Genomic DNA, 19,076 nt, shown 5'->3' on the forward strand with positions numbered 1-19,076 from the left:
AACGTCTGGCCCCCATCGAAGTTTTGAACACATTGTCTAACTGAGAAGCACTGGTTGTGGTACCAAGACTTCAAGACGTCTCCTTGGAATGAATGGATCTTGTGACAAACGCCACAAAATCAGTGTGTGTTTACACACCCTCAGTGTGCTTGTCATAAACTGTCTTCCTAGTTCTTTATCCTGCTGTATGCACTTGTTAAATTAAGCATGCCTAATGTACTGATGGTCGACGTCATGGAGATTTGGGTACCCAACTAATCTCGTAATCGTGGCTGTGGAACAGAAACAAATGAGATGAATCTTTAACATGTAAGTGGTATTCAATGAATGCATTAGCAGAAGGGAGCTGGATATGCATAGTGAAACCTGGAACAGCTCAAATTATTTCAATGTGACATTTATATATTTTGCCAGATGTGACCTAACTCTATTGCAGAGATAGAGTGACAAATAACCCCTACTCCAGGTGTAAAAGCACAGAAAAAAAAACATGCGGTTTAGCTTCCCACACACTTCAGATGTTTGTTAAAAGGTGTAAGAAAGTGCAGTGACATCATTTAATATCTTTCCTAAAAAAATACAACACTCAGTAAGAGAGGTTTAAAGAATCAGAGGCCCCATCTTCATTTTACAGAACATTAACATCTGGTCTTTTAAAACATTAACATTTTACACTTTACCACTACTGGCAGATAAATGTAACCAACAGGCCAATTAAGGCAGCAGAAATGTGCATGTAGCTGAATTACAATGTTAAGCTACTTACCAGTTTATACAGCTGGGTAATTTTACTGGCACAATTTAGGGTAAGTACTTTGCACAAGGGTGCTACAGCTGAGAACCACACTTGTGACCTTTAGGTCCACAGACAACAGGTCTAACCACTACACTACCAGCTGCCACATTTAGCTTTGCACTTCATGTATTTAAATAAAAAATGTGAAACATTCACTATACCAGCACTACTAAAATAAGTGTAGTAACTCCACAAACCAATATATGCAGCTCAGTTTCAAAGCATTCATGCTAAAGATTTTTTTTTTCAGTCCCATGTTTAAATCTTTGACAAAGACAAAATGATACTTAACCACGCAGACATTTTTACCCCATTACTTTCCTTTATTTATTTTATCTGATTTTTGTAGAAATCTGGGGGCCACAACCAAGCTGGTTTGTTGGACATCCACTGCAGAAATTATTCAGTGACAAGAGTATGGACGCTTCTTTTCCTTTCTGTTCCAGACAAGACACCACATGAACAAAAAAAAAAAAGAAAAAAAGAAAAAAAAAAACCTCTTTGCAATTACAAACTAGAGTATAAAAAAAGTTGCACTCAACTCCGGCTCACAGGTTTAGCCTTTCAGTGCGCTGTGCTGAGAGTGCAAGTGGTGGCAATAGGCATTTATGTCCGGGAAAGGCCTCGGTTGTCCAGGTCTTTGACCTGCAGAGAGAGAGCCAAGATGTAACCAAAGAGCTGACAAATGCCACAAAAAAAAAAAAAAAAAAAAAAGGAGCCACAACTAACATCACCACCAGCAAAAACCTTCTAAAAAAATCTAATTTCCAAATTCTTAAAAGATGAACATGATCATTTTTGGATGTCAAGCTGCCATCAGGTTGACACTTTCAAGCCTTAGTCTCATATTCATTTACTTATCAATATGGGCCTGGATCACCCTGGCCAGGATTTTGAAAGGTTGTGATGGGCTCCTTACCTTGTATATCCTGACCAGCCAATGTTCTGTGGTGTAAGCCTCCTCCAGCACATCCAGCTCAAAGTCCTTGTTGCCAATCTCAGCATTTCTCACCCTATCATAGCCAGGTGGTCTCTCTGATAGAATAGGTAAGAAAGTTTTGTTAGAGACCAGGTAAAGTTTCCATTAGCACATAACTTCAGTGACCTTACAGAGTCTGCAATCCCACTGATGGCTAAATAGAGGAATAAAAAAAGTGAGAAACTGTATACATACATTTCAAAACGCAGTAAATGTGTCAATTATCGTCAATGTTGGAATATTAAGGGTAAATGGCTGGCAACACAAACCCAAGCCCAACTTAAACCCTAAACAAAGCTACTCACTGGCCTCTGTGTAGACCTGGCCAAACCGGTAGTAGCACATTTTGTACATGAGGCAGTTGAGGAGCACTGGGGAGCCCTCCCGGTCCACACGGAACTCCCCCGTAGGGGTGTAGTAGTCATGTTCTTTGATGTGCCGACCGGTGTCAGTGCTTCCACCGATACGTACCATCCACAGGAACTTATTAATGTCTGCAGTGTTGGGATGGTAAAAAGGAAAATTATTTTACTGCCACTTGCAATGCTGCTCTTAACACTCTGGAAATTCTAACACCACAATAGCAACATTTTAACGCTGAACCAAAAACCATTATACATCAAGCTTATGTCATCAGTGCAAGTCTCTAATACATTTCCGCTGAAGGGCAGCATACTGGTATGTATGAAAGTATCTAAACTTGTGAACCATATGGTACACATGGATCCTCTGCTGCATTTGTCCCTTTAGTGGAAAAGCTGCCAGGTTTCTGTTCAACTTCTTACCGTCTGAAGAGTACCCAGTCAGTCCGCCAAAGATCACCAAAACATAGCTCACATCCAGCTCCCGCATGATCTCGTAGGCCTTCTCCTCAGTGGAAGCCATAGCCTGTGAGGACAAAGATGCTCAGTTACTGGTTAGGATTCATGAAACATACAAAAAAAAGGTATAAAAGTTGCCCCAACAGGTGATCCAAGCAAAACATAGACCAGCATTTACCTGACCAACTCTGGATATGTGGGTGTTGTTCCATGTATTGTTGTCTACTAGGATTGTCCGGTTGGCCATGGCTGTTATCTGGTATCCGTAATCCCACCATGACATCACTTTGGCATCCTAGCAAAGGAAAAAAAAAACAATATACAAGACAGACTGGTGTTTAAGAAAATGACAGATTAAAAATTTTCAAAAAGGGAACAGTCATGGTGAATCAGACCCACCTCCGGCGTGTTGTGTCGCAGCCAATAGTAGGCCTCTCTGAAGTCATCAAAGATGATGCGGCTGCCATCGCCACCACGGGCAGAAAGGACAATGGATGGAGAGGAATAGGCCTCACTGGTGACCCAGGTGGAATGGAAGGTGTAGGTGATGAGAAAGAAGGCCATGACCAGAATCATACCGCTGGCCACCTGAGTATAGAAACACACTCCTTCACGTTACATTACTGCTTAGTTGTCATTTTTATTCACAACTACTTACATTTTTCTAGAAGTTCACTTTAATTACACAAAAGCAAAACAGCAGGAACCCAAAAAAGAAAGCCAAACCAGCATGACTTCAAGTCCCTTGATTTTTTGAAGTATACTGTTTTTTTTTTTTTTTTGTTTTGTTTTCATGATGTATTCCATTCTTTTGAGTAATCTTCTTATTGCTTTCATTGGCCATGACAACACTTTTTTCACATTAAGCAATTAGCAAACCGAATACACCAAAATGTTAAAAAAAGGTCACTTAAGAACATTGTGCATGCACAAATTATCAGAACTTGTTCTGGTCAAGGACTATCCAGAATCCTGATATACCTCGTTCTTGATGGGGTAACTGGAGTCCTGCTGCTTCTTGGATTTCTTGTCAGGCCGGGAGACATCCAGGTTCTTCATGTAGGTGGTGAGCACCTGAGAAACACCGATGCCTGATAGGATGCACATGACTGGAGCCAAGACAAGCATGAGACGCACCTGGAGAAATGACATGGAGTTTGGATCAATCACAATGTCAAGATGATGAACACTGGGTGATTATACCATAGTCATAATCTTGACCTTAAAGGGCCAAAAGCATTGTTTCTCAGAGACCGGCGACTATGGGTTCACTTTGTTATGTGAACCAAAGTGAGGCTTACCATCACAGCAGAGAAGTACATGCTGGTGACACCATACATGATGATAAAAATCCTGGCATCTGAGAGATTGTTGAAGCAGTAATAAAGCCCCACTGTTTCAAAGAGAAAAAAGGTGCATCACTCCATCTCCTTACAAGTTGCTGGAATGGTCTACCTTTATCAACACGTTCATGGAAAATATGGGTTAGAAGTAGGTTTTCAACTGTAGGTTTTCAACAGTTCTTTACCAGGAAACATGAAGACAAGCAACTGCAGGTCAAAGTAATAGGAGGACCAAGTAGTGGGCTGGTGCTCCGACACAGAGGCAATGATGGGAATGTTGTTCTTGGCGTAAGAAGGGTCTAGGAGGGAGTAGAAACGGCCTGTCCATGGAGAGATTTTCCCTGAAAAACATAAATCGCAGAACCAAAACTCAGTGCATGTAAAATACCCATACTTATCAAATTGCCAAAATTGAACTACAAACTGGTGTACGCTTCTCACAAGTAGAACTTCTCTATTAGACTGACAGGAACATTTCACTGCACTTCTACAGGCTTCCCTGGAATTCACACGTGTTGGGAATCTAGCACCACCTACCAGTGAGCATGAGCAGTGTACCCACGGAGAGCAGGATGAATCCCACAAGTGAGATGACGCTCTTGAAGAGGATCTCAAACTGTTGGGCATTGAGCTTGCTGCGGAGATAGTCCACGAAGGCATGGATCTGACAAAGGCCAAATACCCCGAAGGCAGCCATGTGCTCTGAGGACTGCACGGGCTGTGAGGGGTGGAGTGGAGGGTCACAGGAGTTCCGTGCACTGTGCACTATGCTTTTAGTTTGTAGCAGTACTCTACTGCAGCTACAGTGGTTTTACTGCCCATTAGACACATGATATAACATTACTATAGTAATTTAAACTTCAGGAAACTTGTCTGATAAATGGCCAAGGCTGCATGGAGTCCTGTGAGAGGTAGGAGACTCACATTTGTCATTAAATGTTAGCTCCTGCATACAGTATAACCTATAATAAACTGGCAAATCTAGCTAAGGGGTTTTTGACAGCAGTATTGCAAAAGGATATGCGCGCCGCACCAGGCCATGCATGCCTTTACTAAACAATGTGTTGCCTTATGTGCTACCACACCTTAAAACCAATACTGAACTACATGTACTTGGCCCACAGCCCAAGGCTTTGAGCAAACAAGGTCAAGAATAGTTGGAGGCCACAGAAGAAGGGCAGGACCTCACCTGGAAGCCCACGAAGGAGATCTGCATGGAGAGGATGGTACCCAGGCAGTAGACAGTGCAATAAGCTACATAGATGCGGTGGGAGAAGCGGCCCGTGAGCATCAGCACCAGCACGTGCAGAGGGATCAGGTTGATCAGGAAAACATAGCCTCCCCATGAGGACACCTGTGGTGCAATAACAGCATCAATTTCACAAAATGTCAACTGTATCTAGTTGTACAGGGGGCAGCATGTAGCACAATAGTAAAGGCTTCTGCCCTGGAATTAAAGGACTCGGGTTTAAATTCGACTCCTCCTGTAACAGCCTTAAGATTCTTTTCTTGAATTGCTCCAAGATAAATTAGCCATTTGTATAAATGGGTAGCTAAGAGGCTTAGTGTACATTTTGAAGAAAAGAATCAGATAAATTGTCAGATTGCAAATTTAACACTTTTGTTAAACATACTGGGACTCAACAGATTTCCTTTCTCAGCAAGTGGTGTTATAATGTTAAATTGTGTCTTGAATCTTAGCACTCACCATGTAGAAGTAGGCCAGGGCACACATCGAGGACCAGTAGATGGAACCTGTCTTTACTGCCTTGATCCACATGTAGTAGGTCAGCAACATGCAGAAAATGGCAATGCCTGCAGGAAGGGCACAAAGATGACATCAGAGCGTGTCTTTGCACTGCTGCTCAGGAGAATTGTCAGAACAAACGGTCACGACCTTCGTTATCGTAGGAACCGGCCACAGAGCGAGAAATGTAACCGGGCACCACTGCAATCATGGCTGCAGCAAGAAGCCCTGCTCCAGCATCCTGTGAAAACAAAAGAGGACACGTACATCTATTAGACACACAACTACATGCTGCAGAAAATTAGTTCAGTTGTCTGCAATGCAAAACACCCCTGTTATAAGAACACATTTATTCACATACATCATCTGATTAACTCAAAACTTGAACGTGTATTTGGAAATTCTAGTAGGAACATTATACATATGGTTCAAATAAAAAAAAAAAAAAAAAAAAAAAAATCTGTGAGGAGACAAACTAAATCCCTGGAAGGCTGTCCACTAGTCTTAATGTTAATTATATAGATTAGCAAGAAATAATTTTCCAAATTACATTTGAAAAACATGCTTCAACCTTCTTCTGCAGTTTAAATAAAGACAGTAACAGCTAAATGCAAGAGTGAAAAATAGCATTACATTTAAAAAAAAGTAAGAACTAACTGAAGTCCTCATCTCACCTTCAGCTCCTTGGTGAGGTGGTAGGTCACAATGGCGGTGAAAGAGGAGAAGAGCGGTGCCAAGAAAACACAGACGTTACGGATGTCGATGGTAACGTGGAAGAAGTGCAGCACATGGTAAAGTGCTGCAGACGTGATCATCAGACCTAGGGGACGGCAGTCAATTAAAGCTGGGTACTTCATACGATTATTTCTTGGTCAACCGATGCTTTTATACTGAAAAACTATCCATCTCATTTATAGAGCTGATGTTCTTACTGGAGTAACTTAGGGTAAAGCAACAGAAGAAGAAAATGAGACTTGAACAACCTTCAAGTTATAAGTCCATTCTATTAACCACTACAGTTCTTGTATGGGTTAATTACGACAACAACACATTTACAGGTTTACCACCTTGTACAAGAACACTTGCGACAATGTTGCAGCGTCAACTACAATCCTCACATACACAGATACAACTGTCTACATGTGAGAGGGAAAAAGGCAGCTTCCCTACCTGGGTAAATTGTGCCACCAATGATCCTACCAAGTGGGTACCATGCTCGATCATCAAACCAGTTGTGAAACTTGTAGAAGCCCTCCTCTGCTAAGAAGCGGGTGGTACGGTAGTTGAAGTACCTAATAAACAAATATATAAAATATAATACACCCACTGAGAAGCGTCTAAGTACGCAACAATCTATATTCATATAAGATTACCTATGCATTAATTCTTTCATTCCAATACACAGGAAACAGCATCAACCACATAGTTCTCCAAAGTTTAGGAGAAACAACTTACGGGTCAAACTCATGGATAACACTTTCAAATCTCAGCACGGAAAAAAGCCGGGTTGAAAATGCTGCAAAAAAAAAGAAAGTGGGAGAGTTTTGCTTATTAGGAGTGCATCTTTTTCTGGCTCCCACCATAACTGACCTACAGGACAACAAGAGAAAGAGTCACTGATGGCATTTGGCTGTCAGATGCAGAGAGGGGAATCTGAGCAGTGCCAACTCACAGAGGACAGCAGCCATGGAGAGGATCAGCAGCTTCAGGAGGGTGTCCTGCTTTTCGTAGGACAACCGCAAGAAACCCAGCTTGGTCATCTTGACAACGGGGGGGACAGGAGGACCGACCCTAGACACAGAGGACAGTGAGACAAATGTGAGTCACGTCCTGTGATGCCACAGCTAGAAGTCACCCTAGACAATAAGAACTAGAACAACAATAAATGTCAGATCCACATTACAGCCATACTATTTCAAATCTTCTATATACAGCAGTGGTAAGCTTTAGTAAACATTGGACAACAGATAAATGCCTTCAGATACAGGCGTGATCATCAAAGCACAGCTTTTTTGGTATGACAACCATTTTGGTGGCACACTCAAGTAACTGCCTATACAAGTGACATTCAAATAGCAAATACATACACAGGCAACACAATGTGTGTATTGCACTGGTGTATGGATGAGTAACAGTAGGTAGTGTACTGCAGACTACAGTGTAGTGTACTTAGCATTATAATTCACCTTTGATGGGGCATCAGTTAAACACTACACAGTATTCATCATAAGTTGCTTTAACAAAAAGTGTCTGCTAAATGAAGAAATGTAAATCACAGTACATAAGGTTTGACTAATTTACAAAGCTATCATGAGACTGGAAAGGAAATGGGTTCAAAAGAGGTAGGCGTTAAAACGCTTCTTGAATTCTGGGGAAGATTCAGCAGTTCTGAGGGTGAAGGAGTTCATACCACCATGCCACTGCAAAACCAAGAACCTACAGACTTTTGATTTCAGGCCTCTTGTAACTCTGCACCACAAGTCAGCGCAGCATTGAGGAAGAGGCTCAATGTGGGGATGAGAACAAAGATGAGAATGATGCTCAAGTCAAGAACAAGTCTTATGACAATCCAAGCTACTTAACACCACAACTTTTTTTTACAGAGCATGCAGAACATTCTCTCTTTCAAAGTTCAAAACTCTGTAGTGCGTTTTAGTGATATCTGGAGAGGAGGAACAAAAAAAAAAAAACGAAACTAGTGACTTATTTTTATTACATATTATCATATTTGTCCATTTTCACTTTGTTGCAATACCTTGACTTATAAAATAAGTCATTACTGGCACATGCAACAAACTGCAAACTATTCTCTGCCAAAATAAAATTCAAAACACACAATCCAACCCCAAAAATCATTTCAAGTAGTTCAACAGACACACACACACCAACTCCGCGCAGCTTTAAACATAAACACACTTTTGCTTAATTTAAATAAGTGCAGATATTTGTAAGTTTATTTAAATTTCTTCCTCTTCTCTTGCACTGGGAGGTAAATTTTTGAGATGCACGGCTAGCTAGTACCACCACCACTAGGCTACTACTGACTGACTTCCCCACTTCACTTCTTGCACTTGCAATTCTACAACATTCTTCACGTGTCGACCAAACATTCACCGAGGCTCGACCGACGTTAAATCACCAGTGATGGGGGGAAAAACAAAACAACAAGGCATCTTTGTTCTCGGGACATTTTACCTGCTTTCACCAGCTAATTTCAAGCTTCTTAACGTCCGGCTACATCCACACTCCTTCCCTCACATTACAAGGAAAGAAATCAAAGCCCGCCCACTTACTCAAGAACTTTACTGTTATTCGTCGGTTTCCGAGTCTGAGGACGCTGGGCATTTTTTCATTGGTGAAGGAGATTGTCAATCTAAATGCAGGCGGGCGATGTCACGTCGAGCTTCCCGTGGCACTTGTGGAGTGACGTGTCGCATGCATTTGGAACGTTGCGTTGCCACGGATGAGAGCAACAGCGGCCTCATCTGGTCGGAGGTCAAAGTTTGCGCTGCATTTTATACATACGGCACTGTGCTTGTGTGAGTTCAGATGAAATACTAAAAAACGTGTGAAACCTGCTGAAAGAAATGACTTACACAAAATACGACTTAGTAGTACTTCACCATTTAAAAGTGAACACTTTACAAGGTGTCATATCTGTTTCTTTTAGCAATCGTCACTTTTTCCACTTTTAATTGCATGTGAAAACCAGTAATCTGAAATGTGCTAATTATTTCAGACTACAACTCAAGTTTAAAATATTACAAAAATCAGAAATGCTTCTGAATAAAACTCACTGTACAGAATATAAAACATCTCAATTTCAGTAACTGAAGAGAAACCTTTTTAAATGCAGAAACACAATACAGCCATAAATGACATTTTTCAGCAGTTGTGAATGGACAGGTTTTATTGAAAGAAATGCATAATACTTTTACAAAACTTCACAATAATTAATCTGCAAACTCACCACTGTATTAACTTTTACAATCATTAAATACCGTTTCAAGACACCCAACCTTTGCACATCTAGGAGACTTATGATATATGAATACAAAAACACGCACACAGACACACACATTTCCTGTAACAATGACCACTGCTCTAAACTTTTTCGGTTACAGAGAGACCAGGAGGTCGCCCAGTCCTCCCCAACACACACACACACACACACACACACACACACACACACACACACATATATATATGTGCACTCCGCTACTGCACTGCCATCTTTGGAAATGCAGCTGAGAGTTGTCAGTTTCCCCAAAGTCAGTTGGAGAGCTGGGAGAAGGGAAGAACCGGCCACACATCTAATAACACAATTTCTCCACGCTACTGGTTTTGCAGAGGGAAGCTGGACATAGGGTCAAGCTCTTTGGCAGTGTGGTCCAAACCAAAAGAAAGACAATACTGCCAAACAGCCCCCATAATATATTACATATTTTTTCTTGTCTTTTAAAAATGTATTAAAAGTACCTATAAACTGTCGGCTTTGTCTGAACCCCAGTCGTGCACCACCAATTTAATGATCACTAGAACTAGATTTAGCTTGACTTATGAGAACCATGGTATCTTTTTGTTTTTTGTTAAATCAAACTGTATATACAAGCAGTTAGAGACTAGCTACTGCAAAGACATGGAGAATAAAACTACAAGATGAAACTTGCGAGAATTTTCAGCAAGGGATGTTTTTAACAAGCATTGTAAAATATTATGCGCACGGGAGAGGTCTCCATTATTTGTAACCTCAAAAGGAGCTGCACTCATGCCATTAAAAAAAAGCTCCTTCTTGAAGTGAACACTTGGGTAAATCAATTGAAATTGCTCTTTAAATGGGAAAAGTGTATCCCACATACCAGCTATCCAACCACTGGATACAGTCAAAAAGACAGCTTTCTTCACTGTAGCCACCATTGTGAAATTAAATTCTTCTGGCACATCCCTGTCAGCCACCTATCAAAAAAAAAAAAAAAAAACACAAATTCTTTCAAAAATAAAAAGTATCCCTTATGTTTTGACAACAGACTGCGCTCATAGGTCCACCTAGATGATTGAAACCTTAAAAGTCACAAGGTTAAATTAAGGTGATCTATGATAGAATCTGGTGCAACAAGGAAGAGATGGGACTTACATCTGTGTGAATCTACATCCATTGAGAGAAAATAAAAGTGAAAATCAGTGTGCTGTGATTCTCAACACCAGTTAAGCACCTTTAAGGTTTTTAAAAATAAAAAAAACCACCTCCTTCTTCAGGCCTAAGATATCTTTTCAAGATGTCTCTAATGACACTTGTCAAACTGCGCTGCTCACAGTTTCTGACACTGCTACGGCTGTGAAGCAGACCAACACAACTCAACAATTCCTTAGATTTGCACTGAGAAATGCTTTTCATTCCTAACAGGTACATAAAACAATTCTATGTCATTAAATTTGCAACTAAAGAGATATAAAATGGAAAATAAACAGAAATCAGTGGCAAAATGGGTGGAAGTTTAAAATGTAACCACACCTGTGACATGACTGCAAAGAACAAAACAATGGCACATAACTTATAGAAAACAAACAACACAAAACATAATTCATAAAGAACAAAGTGTAAAGGTATGAGACATGGGGCAGTTCAGTCTAAAAGGTGTCAGCCACAGTAAAAATAATCCTAATCTTTTTGCCTTACAAATTTTGAAAAACACTTAGGAAAATACCCTTCATCTGAGCATGCCTTCAAGACTGAAAAAAATCCACTGTTAAAAGAGCATCTGAAAGCTCCTATTTGCGTTTCACTTCCTGGTCCGCATGTGCATTCTAGGCATTGACACATGTTCTGTCGCACATTGCAGGATGTGATCACTGAGCGGGTAGGGGCCGCTGGCGAGCTGGAGAGGCATGGGGGGAGGGCAGTCTCTCGGAGGAGGTAGAGGCTGTCAGGGTTGCCTGCAGGTGCACTGTCTTGTGAAACAGCTTGTTGCTGATGAGCACCACCAAGGAGAAGAGGCGCAGCTGGAAATAACTGCATGGGGGAAGGGACGGAGTCAGAAGAGGAATGTGAAAGTCAGAGATCATCCACACAAAAGGCAAACAAAAGACAAACTGTTAAAAATGATTTTCTTTTCCCCAGTTACAGACAAATATAGTGAAAATCAAGACAACTCACTAAGGTTTTACTGGAGGTTTGGCCTCATTTGCACTGATGATGAAGAGCGGGAAGAGGATTGAGAAGAGGCAGCCGCTAAGAAACCAAACGAAAAATGAGTTAATATGAAATCAGTTTATACAGACACAAGAACTTTTTGAATATTTGTTTTATGTTGAATCGTGCAATTTGGCCACAGCACTCCCTAGTGAGCTCATCATCCCCTCGCACCTAATGATGTATGAAGACTGCAGCGCGGTCAGCAGAGCCATGGGCAGACCAAAGCCAAAGTAGTATGGCCAGTTCCTTTCGATGTTGGAGAGCCGTTGATGCATTTCTATTCCTGTGGAAAGGGAAATTCACCTCATTGTGTTCATACGAGTTCTCAGAATCAAAGTAGTAAATCCAAATATATAACAAAGTTCCATGACCAGTAGTATCATTGTCAGTGTGGTTTGTAAATGGAAGGCATCACTGGAGGGTGGGGGGGGAAATATTACTTCACTTTGAAATTGTAATATACTTTGAATATTTTGAAATTATAGCCAGCACTGTTGCCCAAAACAAACTATTGACTAATCCATCTGAATATCCTACTGGAGTGATTAATTTTAGATACCTTTCTGAAGGGTACTACCTCTAGGGACAAGAAGAGGCAACTTCCTGGTCACACCCACATGCTGAACTACTAGACTAACTGCTTCTTTGAAAAACAGATGCCATGAGGTGCTCTCACCATAGTTAAACCAGCGGTATTCGAAGCAGTAGAGGGAGTAGAGCAGTGACATGTGAAGGAGGCTAACCATCTGGCCGATCACATCGATGGGGAACAGGCTAACAATCATACCCTGGAAAAAAACAAAAACCCACAGAGTACAGCATACTGAGAGTGTTGTCATCAGGGAACAGCTCCAGTCCTCAGTTTGCTTAGCTTCAGCTATGAACTGCAACATTAAAGTAGTTAACGGAGGTGGGGGGACAATGGTCACCTCTTCTGGTATTGCTAGTTTCAATCATGCAGTAATTTAAACAGATTGTGTAAAATTTGCACAGCTCCCTGATGACTGGAATTGTGTAACCCTGGTCTAGCCTCAGGGCAAAATCACCAAAACAAGCTTAAACTGTGGGAACTTTTTCCCAATATATTAAAGCAAACTGGATGACTCTACAGGCAGAACACATGAGTGGATGACAAGAGAAAGAGAAACACAATGACCTGACGAGAAAAAACAAAGCTTTGTGATCAAACATGTTAACCTGAATAAGAAAGAGGGCCTGTAGGAGCAGGTTGAAGAGCATGTCAGCAATGATCTTGCTCACGCTAGGGAAGGGCTGGACCTTTCGCCCAGAGACCTCAAACGCCATGTCAGCAATGTCCTGTGGCATGGGAGAGAGAAGTAGTTCAAAAAGGAACTTATTTTCCACTCTATCTTACTATTATACATTTATACCATTTACATTCACTATATTATTATGTTAGCATGTCATTAAAAGACTATTTAAGAGATTCACACTGTATACTTTTATACAGATGGATATCTTATCATTCAAGTGAAGAATCTTCATAACAGAGCATCTCCTGGACAGGGACATCAACTAGCAACCCTTTAGACACAAGTCCACCTGCACCACCACTTTGCTACCTGATGCTATTTGTACTTGTTATAGCACTATATTTCACTATCACACCCACTATATTACAGTGGGGATTTAACTGTTAAAACAGACATAAGTACACTGGCTCCTTGTTCAATGGTTAAGTTACACATTTACAAAAATAAAATACATTTTCCAGTGTGAATCGCATTTTCTACACTAACCAGTTTTAAGGAATGCATCTGCTGCAGAGCAAATGCAACCTGTATTTACAGGGCCAGCTGACATACTGCAGTAAAACACACCCAAAGAGCATAAGAGTACGGAACAATGTAAATTCAACTCACTTTTACAACATTCACAGCTGTGTGGTGTTTGTGTTTTCTTTCAGCCCATTGTAATTTAATTTTATTTTTTTAATTTAGTTTTGTTAATAGAAGCTGTTGCCTTCAGATCTAAAGGCTGGAGGTTCAAATCTTACCTAATGCTGCAGCAACCATTAGCAAAGGACTTATCCTAAATTGCTCGAGTAAAATTACCCAGCTGTATAAGTGGGTAAATAATTGTAAGTAACTTAACATTGTAAGCTGCTTTGGAGAAAAGCGTGAACTAAAGGAATAGACTTTAAAAGTTTTAAAATGTATTTCAAAGATTTTTAGTCTGCCTCATTCAACTCCTTCCAGTGTGTGTGACTGACCGCAGTCAGTATCTGTTGAGTGTCTTGATAGTTGCAAGTAGACACTTTGTACCATCCCCAGACCAGTGACTGACCTGAAACCAAATTGCGTTGACAATCTTGCTGAGCACGAAAAGGGGCAGCACCCACAGTGCACTGAACACCGACGTCAGGATGAACTCGAGCCAGGACCAGACATCACCATGCAGGGAGGGGTCACCTGAAAGGAAGCATCATTTTAAGTGACACATCAAGTTACTATGTAAGAAAATGGACCCCAGGGGTTATTAATCACCATACATACCAATGATTCTCGCTGTAAGAGTCTGGAGAAGTGGGATGAACACGCGGTAAAAAAGAAACAGACTGAGCTGCGCAAGACAAAAAAAAAATAAAGATTATTAATGAAGGTTGATGTGTACACAATAACCTAACAAACAACCTATAGCCCTCCAGCAAAACATCTTTGTTGTGTTTTATATATGTAAGTTTAAAATGGCCAAAGAGAAAATAGAGTGGTAGATAAAATTAACTGCACTTTCTTTTCTGGACTGTGGTTTAATAACCTATTTTGTTCAACCAGGTCAGAAAACAGACTTTCGCTTGGAAGTCTCACAATATGGGTTGGAAACATTTCATATTACAAACGACATACAGAAGTTATCTAAGTTGCTGCATCATTCTGAGATGAGCTCATCGGGGGGGGGGAAAAAAAAAATGACAACAAGAAAATGAAAACTGACTCACCCAGAACACTCCCCCATTCCATGCACAACACTGGAAAATACGACTGGCTAACTTTGGCTCACTGGAAGACAAATACACAAAATATTAGTGTTTCTCAAGGAGAAGTGCGGTGACCTCATGCATTTCACACACACACACACACACACACACACACACACACACACACACTTTCGGAACCGCTCGTCCCATACGGGGTCACGGGGAAGCGGAGCCTACCCGGCAACACAGGGTGTAAGGCCGGAGGGGGAGGGGACACACCCAGGACGGGACGCCAGTCCGTCGCAAGGCACCCCAAGCGGGACTCGAACCCCAGACCCACTGAAGAGCAGGACCCGGCCCGACCCACTGCGCCACCGCACCCCCGCATTTCACACATTTCTCTAGAAATGGCTGCATTCCTGTATGACTGAATATGACATGAAAACTAAACAACAAAATCAGTATAACAGACTGGCCCTAGTCCAGATTATTCTAATATATGCCTCTAAAGCAATGTAAAAATTAAATACTTTGACACATTTCTACTTCCAAGAACAAACATGTTACTAAATATCAGATAGATATAAAATTTTTATAAAATCTTGGAGTCTTTTATATGCTTCCATCACAATAATCCACCTGTCCACCCATCCACTATTAATAACGGCTTGTCCGGTGCAGGACTGCAGAGGACCAGATCCTATCTCAGAAGCCCAAGGTATGTGGCAGGGTACATCCTGAATAGGACAACAATCCACCACAGTTCTCTCTCTCTCTCTCTCTCTCACACACACACACAGAGTCTGAAACCACTCGTCCCGAGCAAGGGTCGAAGTGAACCGGAGCCTAACCCAGCAGCACAGGGCGCAAGGCTGGAGGAGGAGGGGACACACCCAGGACGAGACACCAGTCTGTCGCAAGGTACCCTAAGCAGGACTCAAACCCCAGACCTATCAGAGAGCAGGACCCTGCCAAACCCGCTGTGCCACCGTATCCCTCCTAGGCACCACAGTTCTATCATAACTATCCATTAAATTGTCAATCACTGCTGTGGTACAGCATCATGCTCCGTACACATTTGTCGAGAAAAATGGTCCTATTCCCCTTTAACTCAACCCACAGTTCCTCGCTCACCTTTCCTGCTTGCGCTCCTCGCTCTGGGCCCGCCGCTGTGCCAGCACCCCACTGGCCCGCCTCTTCCTCTGCTCCTCCCTTTTCTGCTGAATACGGGCATCCAGCTTGGAGATTGTCCTGATCCCCAGGATGGAGTCTTTGATTCCCTGTGCAAGCAGATAGATGGACAGCATTGACCACACCGAAGAACACCCAGACAGCTGCCAGTTTACAGGTTATTCTGTCCATCAAACCAGGGTGTGGTGGACTGACATCAGTCTTTTCACTGGCCTCCCCTGCTTTGAAACCAAAACTGCTAGTTGATTTTCAGTAGTTATCTTGTTCAGCTGGACAGGTGGAATGAAATCCAAAAAGTTCATTATTTTTCCATAAAAGGCATATTACTCCAATTTAAATTCTCCATCGTCATTTAAAGCATTGAACTACAATTTATCAATGAATTGTTATTGCAAAAAAAACATTTTCCTTTTCCACGTGTGTCATGTATATTAAAAGTTTCAAGTTAATAAAATTAAAAAATTATTCCAAAAGGATCCTGAGGACTGCTCATATTTAGGGTATAACATCTGTTCATTTATAGCAAAGGATATGAGCATTTTGAAGCTAAGATGAAGTAGAACCACACCAGACAACTAGAATATCCCCCCCCCCTTTTTCTTTTTTATTTTTTTATTAGGCTCCGGTTTGCCGTGACCCCGCTTGGGACAAGTGGTTTCAGACAATGTGTGTTTATATATGACTTCTGAAGCAAAATTCTTTTGCACATTTTCTGAGGTACAAAAGCCATTTCTGGAAAAGGCAAACAGGTGCTGCTTAGTAGCGCACAGCAAACAAACGCTCTTTGGACTTCCTTGCTGCAACATTCCCTGGACAATCTCGTGCCCCCATAGAACATGCACTGATGGAGCTCAAGGACAACATTTGGAGATAAGAATGCCTCTGTGTGCAACCTGCAGGAAGGTCAAATGCCAGCTGTAGATTAACAAACACTGAACAGACAGCGGTGCAGTGGGCTTGGCTAGGGCCTGCTGTGTGGTGGGTCTGGGGTTCGAGTCCCGCTTGGGGTGCCTTGTGGCAGACTGATGTCCCATCTGGGGTGTGTCCCCTCCCCCTCCAGCCTTGCAGCCTGTTTTGCCGGGTTAGGCTCCAGTTCACCACAACCCCGCTCGGGCCAAGTGGTTTCAGACTGCGTGTCTGTGAGAACAGATATCGCTCACTGCAGCTAAATGTGGCCATCAAGGCATCAGACAATGGCAAATTTCCATGGTGTAAATACACAGATCACTTTCAAAAGCTTCAGTGCAACTGTAATTAAGACCTGCTGACCGTCACAACATCACGGAGGAAGGTTCGAACACTGTCCGCCATTTCCAGCCCAGTTGCTAAATCATCAACTGGAGAAGTCCAAGCAGGAACTGTGGAATCCACTCATAGTGTCAGAGGAGGATCTGAAGAGCCTGAGAGAGAGAAAAATATGAAAAGTGAGCAACACCAGGTCATAATGACACCCATGTCTGGGTGATTTGAGCTTGGATCCAACACTCATTCATGAATTAATGAGGGAAAGGAAAAGAAGGAATTCGTGTTCAGACTGATCAGTGACACATTCTGTCTATTACGGTGTCATTAAAGATTGTTATATCCAACCTGAATTCAGCTATAGTGAGCTCCTCAAGAAATACAGTTAAGAGGGCAACGCAGTGTCAGAATCATTTAATTGTCATTTGCACAGTTATACTGGATATCTGAAATGCTTGCAACGAGGCTCATATTAGACGTGAGCAGACATGAACAAACATATATTCGAACAAGGATGTGCTGGTACTGTTTGGTGCCTCACAGCTCCTGGTCTGAGCTTTCAGATGTATGTTCAAACCCATCTCAATTTGTTTAGTTTGCATGTTCTTGTAAAGATCTTCCAGGTGCTTTGATTTCCTCATACAATCTAAATGCACATGCTTCAGGTAAAATCAAATCGTGACTCTAAATTGTCAATATTTTGTGTATAACCCCGTATTACATCGTTCTGCTGTATACATGGGTAAATTAATGAAGGGAGTTTGTTGTAGTTTATCTTGCTTTGTAAGAGTTTTATAACAGTGTCAGCTAAAAAAAAAAAAAAATGTAATCATTGTATGTTGTTTGAAAAGTGAATAATTATACAACATGTAATCACAAAATTCATAAATATAACTTTTGGCTATGAGTAATACTTTAACTGCCATACTGTACAATATGATGAAAAATAACTGTTTCAGAAGTCTCAGAAAAGGAAACAGATTTTTCTGTAAAAAGTAGAATTTTTACACAGTAGCCAACTTTTAACTTCAAAATCCAGGCAGAGTGAGGACAGCATCCAATTACTAGGGGTAGATTACAAAACGAGAAATCATGTCTGAGTGGCACTGTACTGTAAATTATCATGTGCTCATCACATGAATGCCAGAGCAGGAACACTGACTGAGTGTGAATGTCTGGAAAAGAAGCCGGTAAGTTGAAAGAAAAAAAAAAAAAAAAAAATTATATATATATATTATATATATTTTATGTATCTCATGGCACACAAGAAGAGAGAAAAAAACGAAACTAAGCCGGGAAGAGCGCGCGCCTTGGTTAATCTGTGTTAACGAAACAACTAGTCAGTCTAGAAAACTAGTTTACCCACAGCACAGCTTGTCTCACATGATACCTACCAGTCAAAACATTGTAGAACAACTTATTTACCTTATTCACCTTTAATTAAGAATTTCCGATAATTTTCGCTGTTTTTTTTTTTCGCTCTTTTTTTCTGGTCACAAGAACCTGAGCTGAGCCTGAGGGTATCCACACACAGACGGTCAGCTGTTAGCCAGCGCACTGGTTTAGCACACAGCAGCTAGTCACCACTCACTCTTGTTTTCTCACACATGGCCCTTTCAGTTTGTCTACCTATTTTTTTTGTCCGTGTGTGAGAACCTGCCCAACAGCCGTTCTTACCTCAGGTTACCGCTTCCCTCAGCTCGCTCGTCTTTTCTTTCACTCTCAGTACACTCTTTTATTCAGCAACATAACAACAGACACATCCAGCCCCCGGCCCTCGATAATAAACTCTTTTTGCGCATGCTCCGAATTCTGCAGTTGTGGGA

The 19,076-nt window shown here is 41.5% G+C and overlaps 2 protein-coding genes across 2 annotated transcripts; both read right to left on the minus strand.

The window, feature by feature from the left end:
- Positions 1–910: 910 nt before the first annotated feature.
- Positions 911–8,959, minus strand: stt3a (STT3 oligosaccharyltransferase complex catalytic subunit A). Its single transcript, XM_018748315.1, has 18 exons — positions 8,882–8,959; positions 7,359–7,477; positions 7,142–7,202; positions 6,857–6,978; positions 6,361–6,506; positions 5,837–5,927; positions 5,648–5,754; positions 5,129–5,293; positions 4,477–4,657; positions 4,125–4,280; positions 3,898–3,989; positions 3,578–3,733; positions 2,996–3,184; positions 2,775–2,891; positions 2,561–2,663; positions 2,081–2,269; positions 1,716–1,831; positions 911–1,441 (listed from the first exon to the last, which is right to left on the minus strand). Exons 2-18 carry the CDS (start codon positions 7,444–7,446, stop codon positions 1,403–1,405), a joined length of 2,118 nt encoding a protein of 705 aa, XP_018603831.1. The 5' UTR covers positions 7,447–7,477; positions 8,882–8,959; the 3' UTR covers positions 911–1,402.
- Positions 8,960–10,146: 1,187 nt separating this feature from the next.
- On the minus strand, positions 10,147–19,033 carry ei24 (EI24 autophagy associated transmembrane protein). The gene is made up of 11 exons (XM_018748355.2): positions 18,928–19,033; positions 17,278–17,408; positions 15,952–16,097; positions 14,839–14,899; positions 14,396–14,462; positions 14,187–14,311; positions 13,077–13,196; positions 12,556–12,667; positions 12,051–12,162; positions 11,841–11,915; positions 10,147–11,696 (listed from the first exon to the last, which is right to left on the minus strand). Exons 2-11 carry the CDS (start codon positions 17,317–17,319, stop codon positions 11,534–11,536), a joined length of 1,023 nt encoding a protein of 340 aa, XP_018603871.1. The 5' UTR covers positions 17,320–17,408; positions 18,928–19,033; the 3' UTR covers positions 10,147–11,533.
- Between the last annotated feature and the right edge of the window lie 43 nt (positions 19,034–19,076).

Source organism: Scleropages formosus, chromosome 10 (assembly GCF_900964775.1).
Source record: "Scleropages formosus chromosome 10, fSclFor1.1, whole genome shotgun sequence".
Lineage (NCBI taxonomy): Eukaryota > Metazoa > Chordata > Actinopteri > Osteoglossiformes > Osteoglossidae > Scleropages > Scleropages formosus.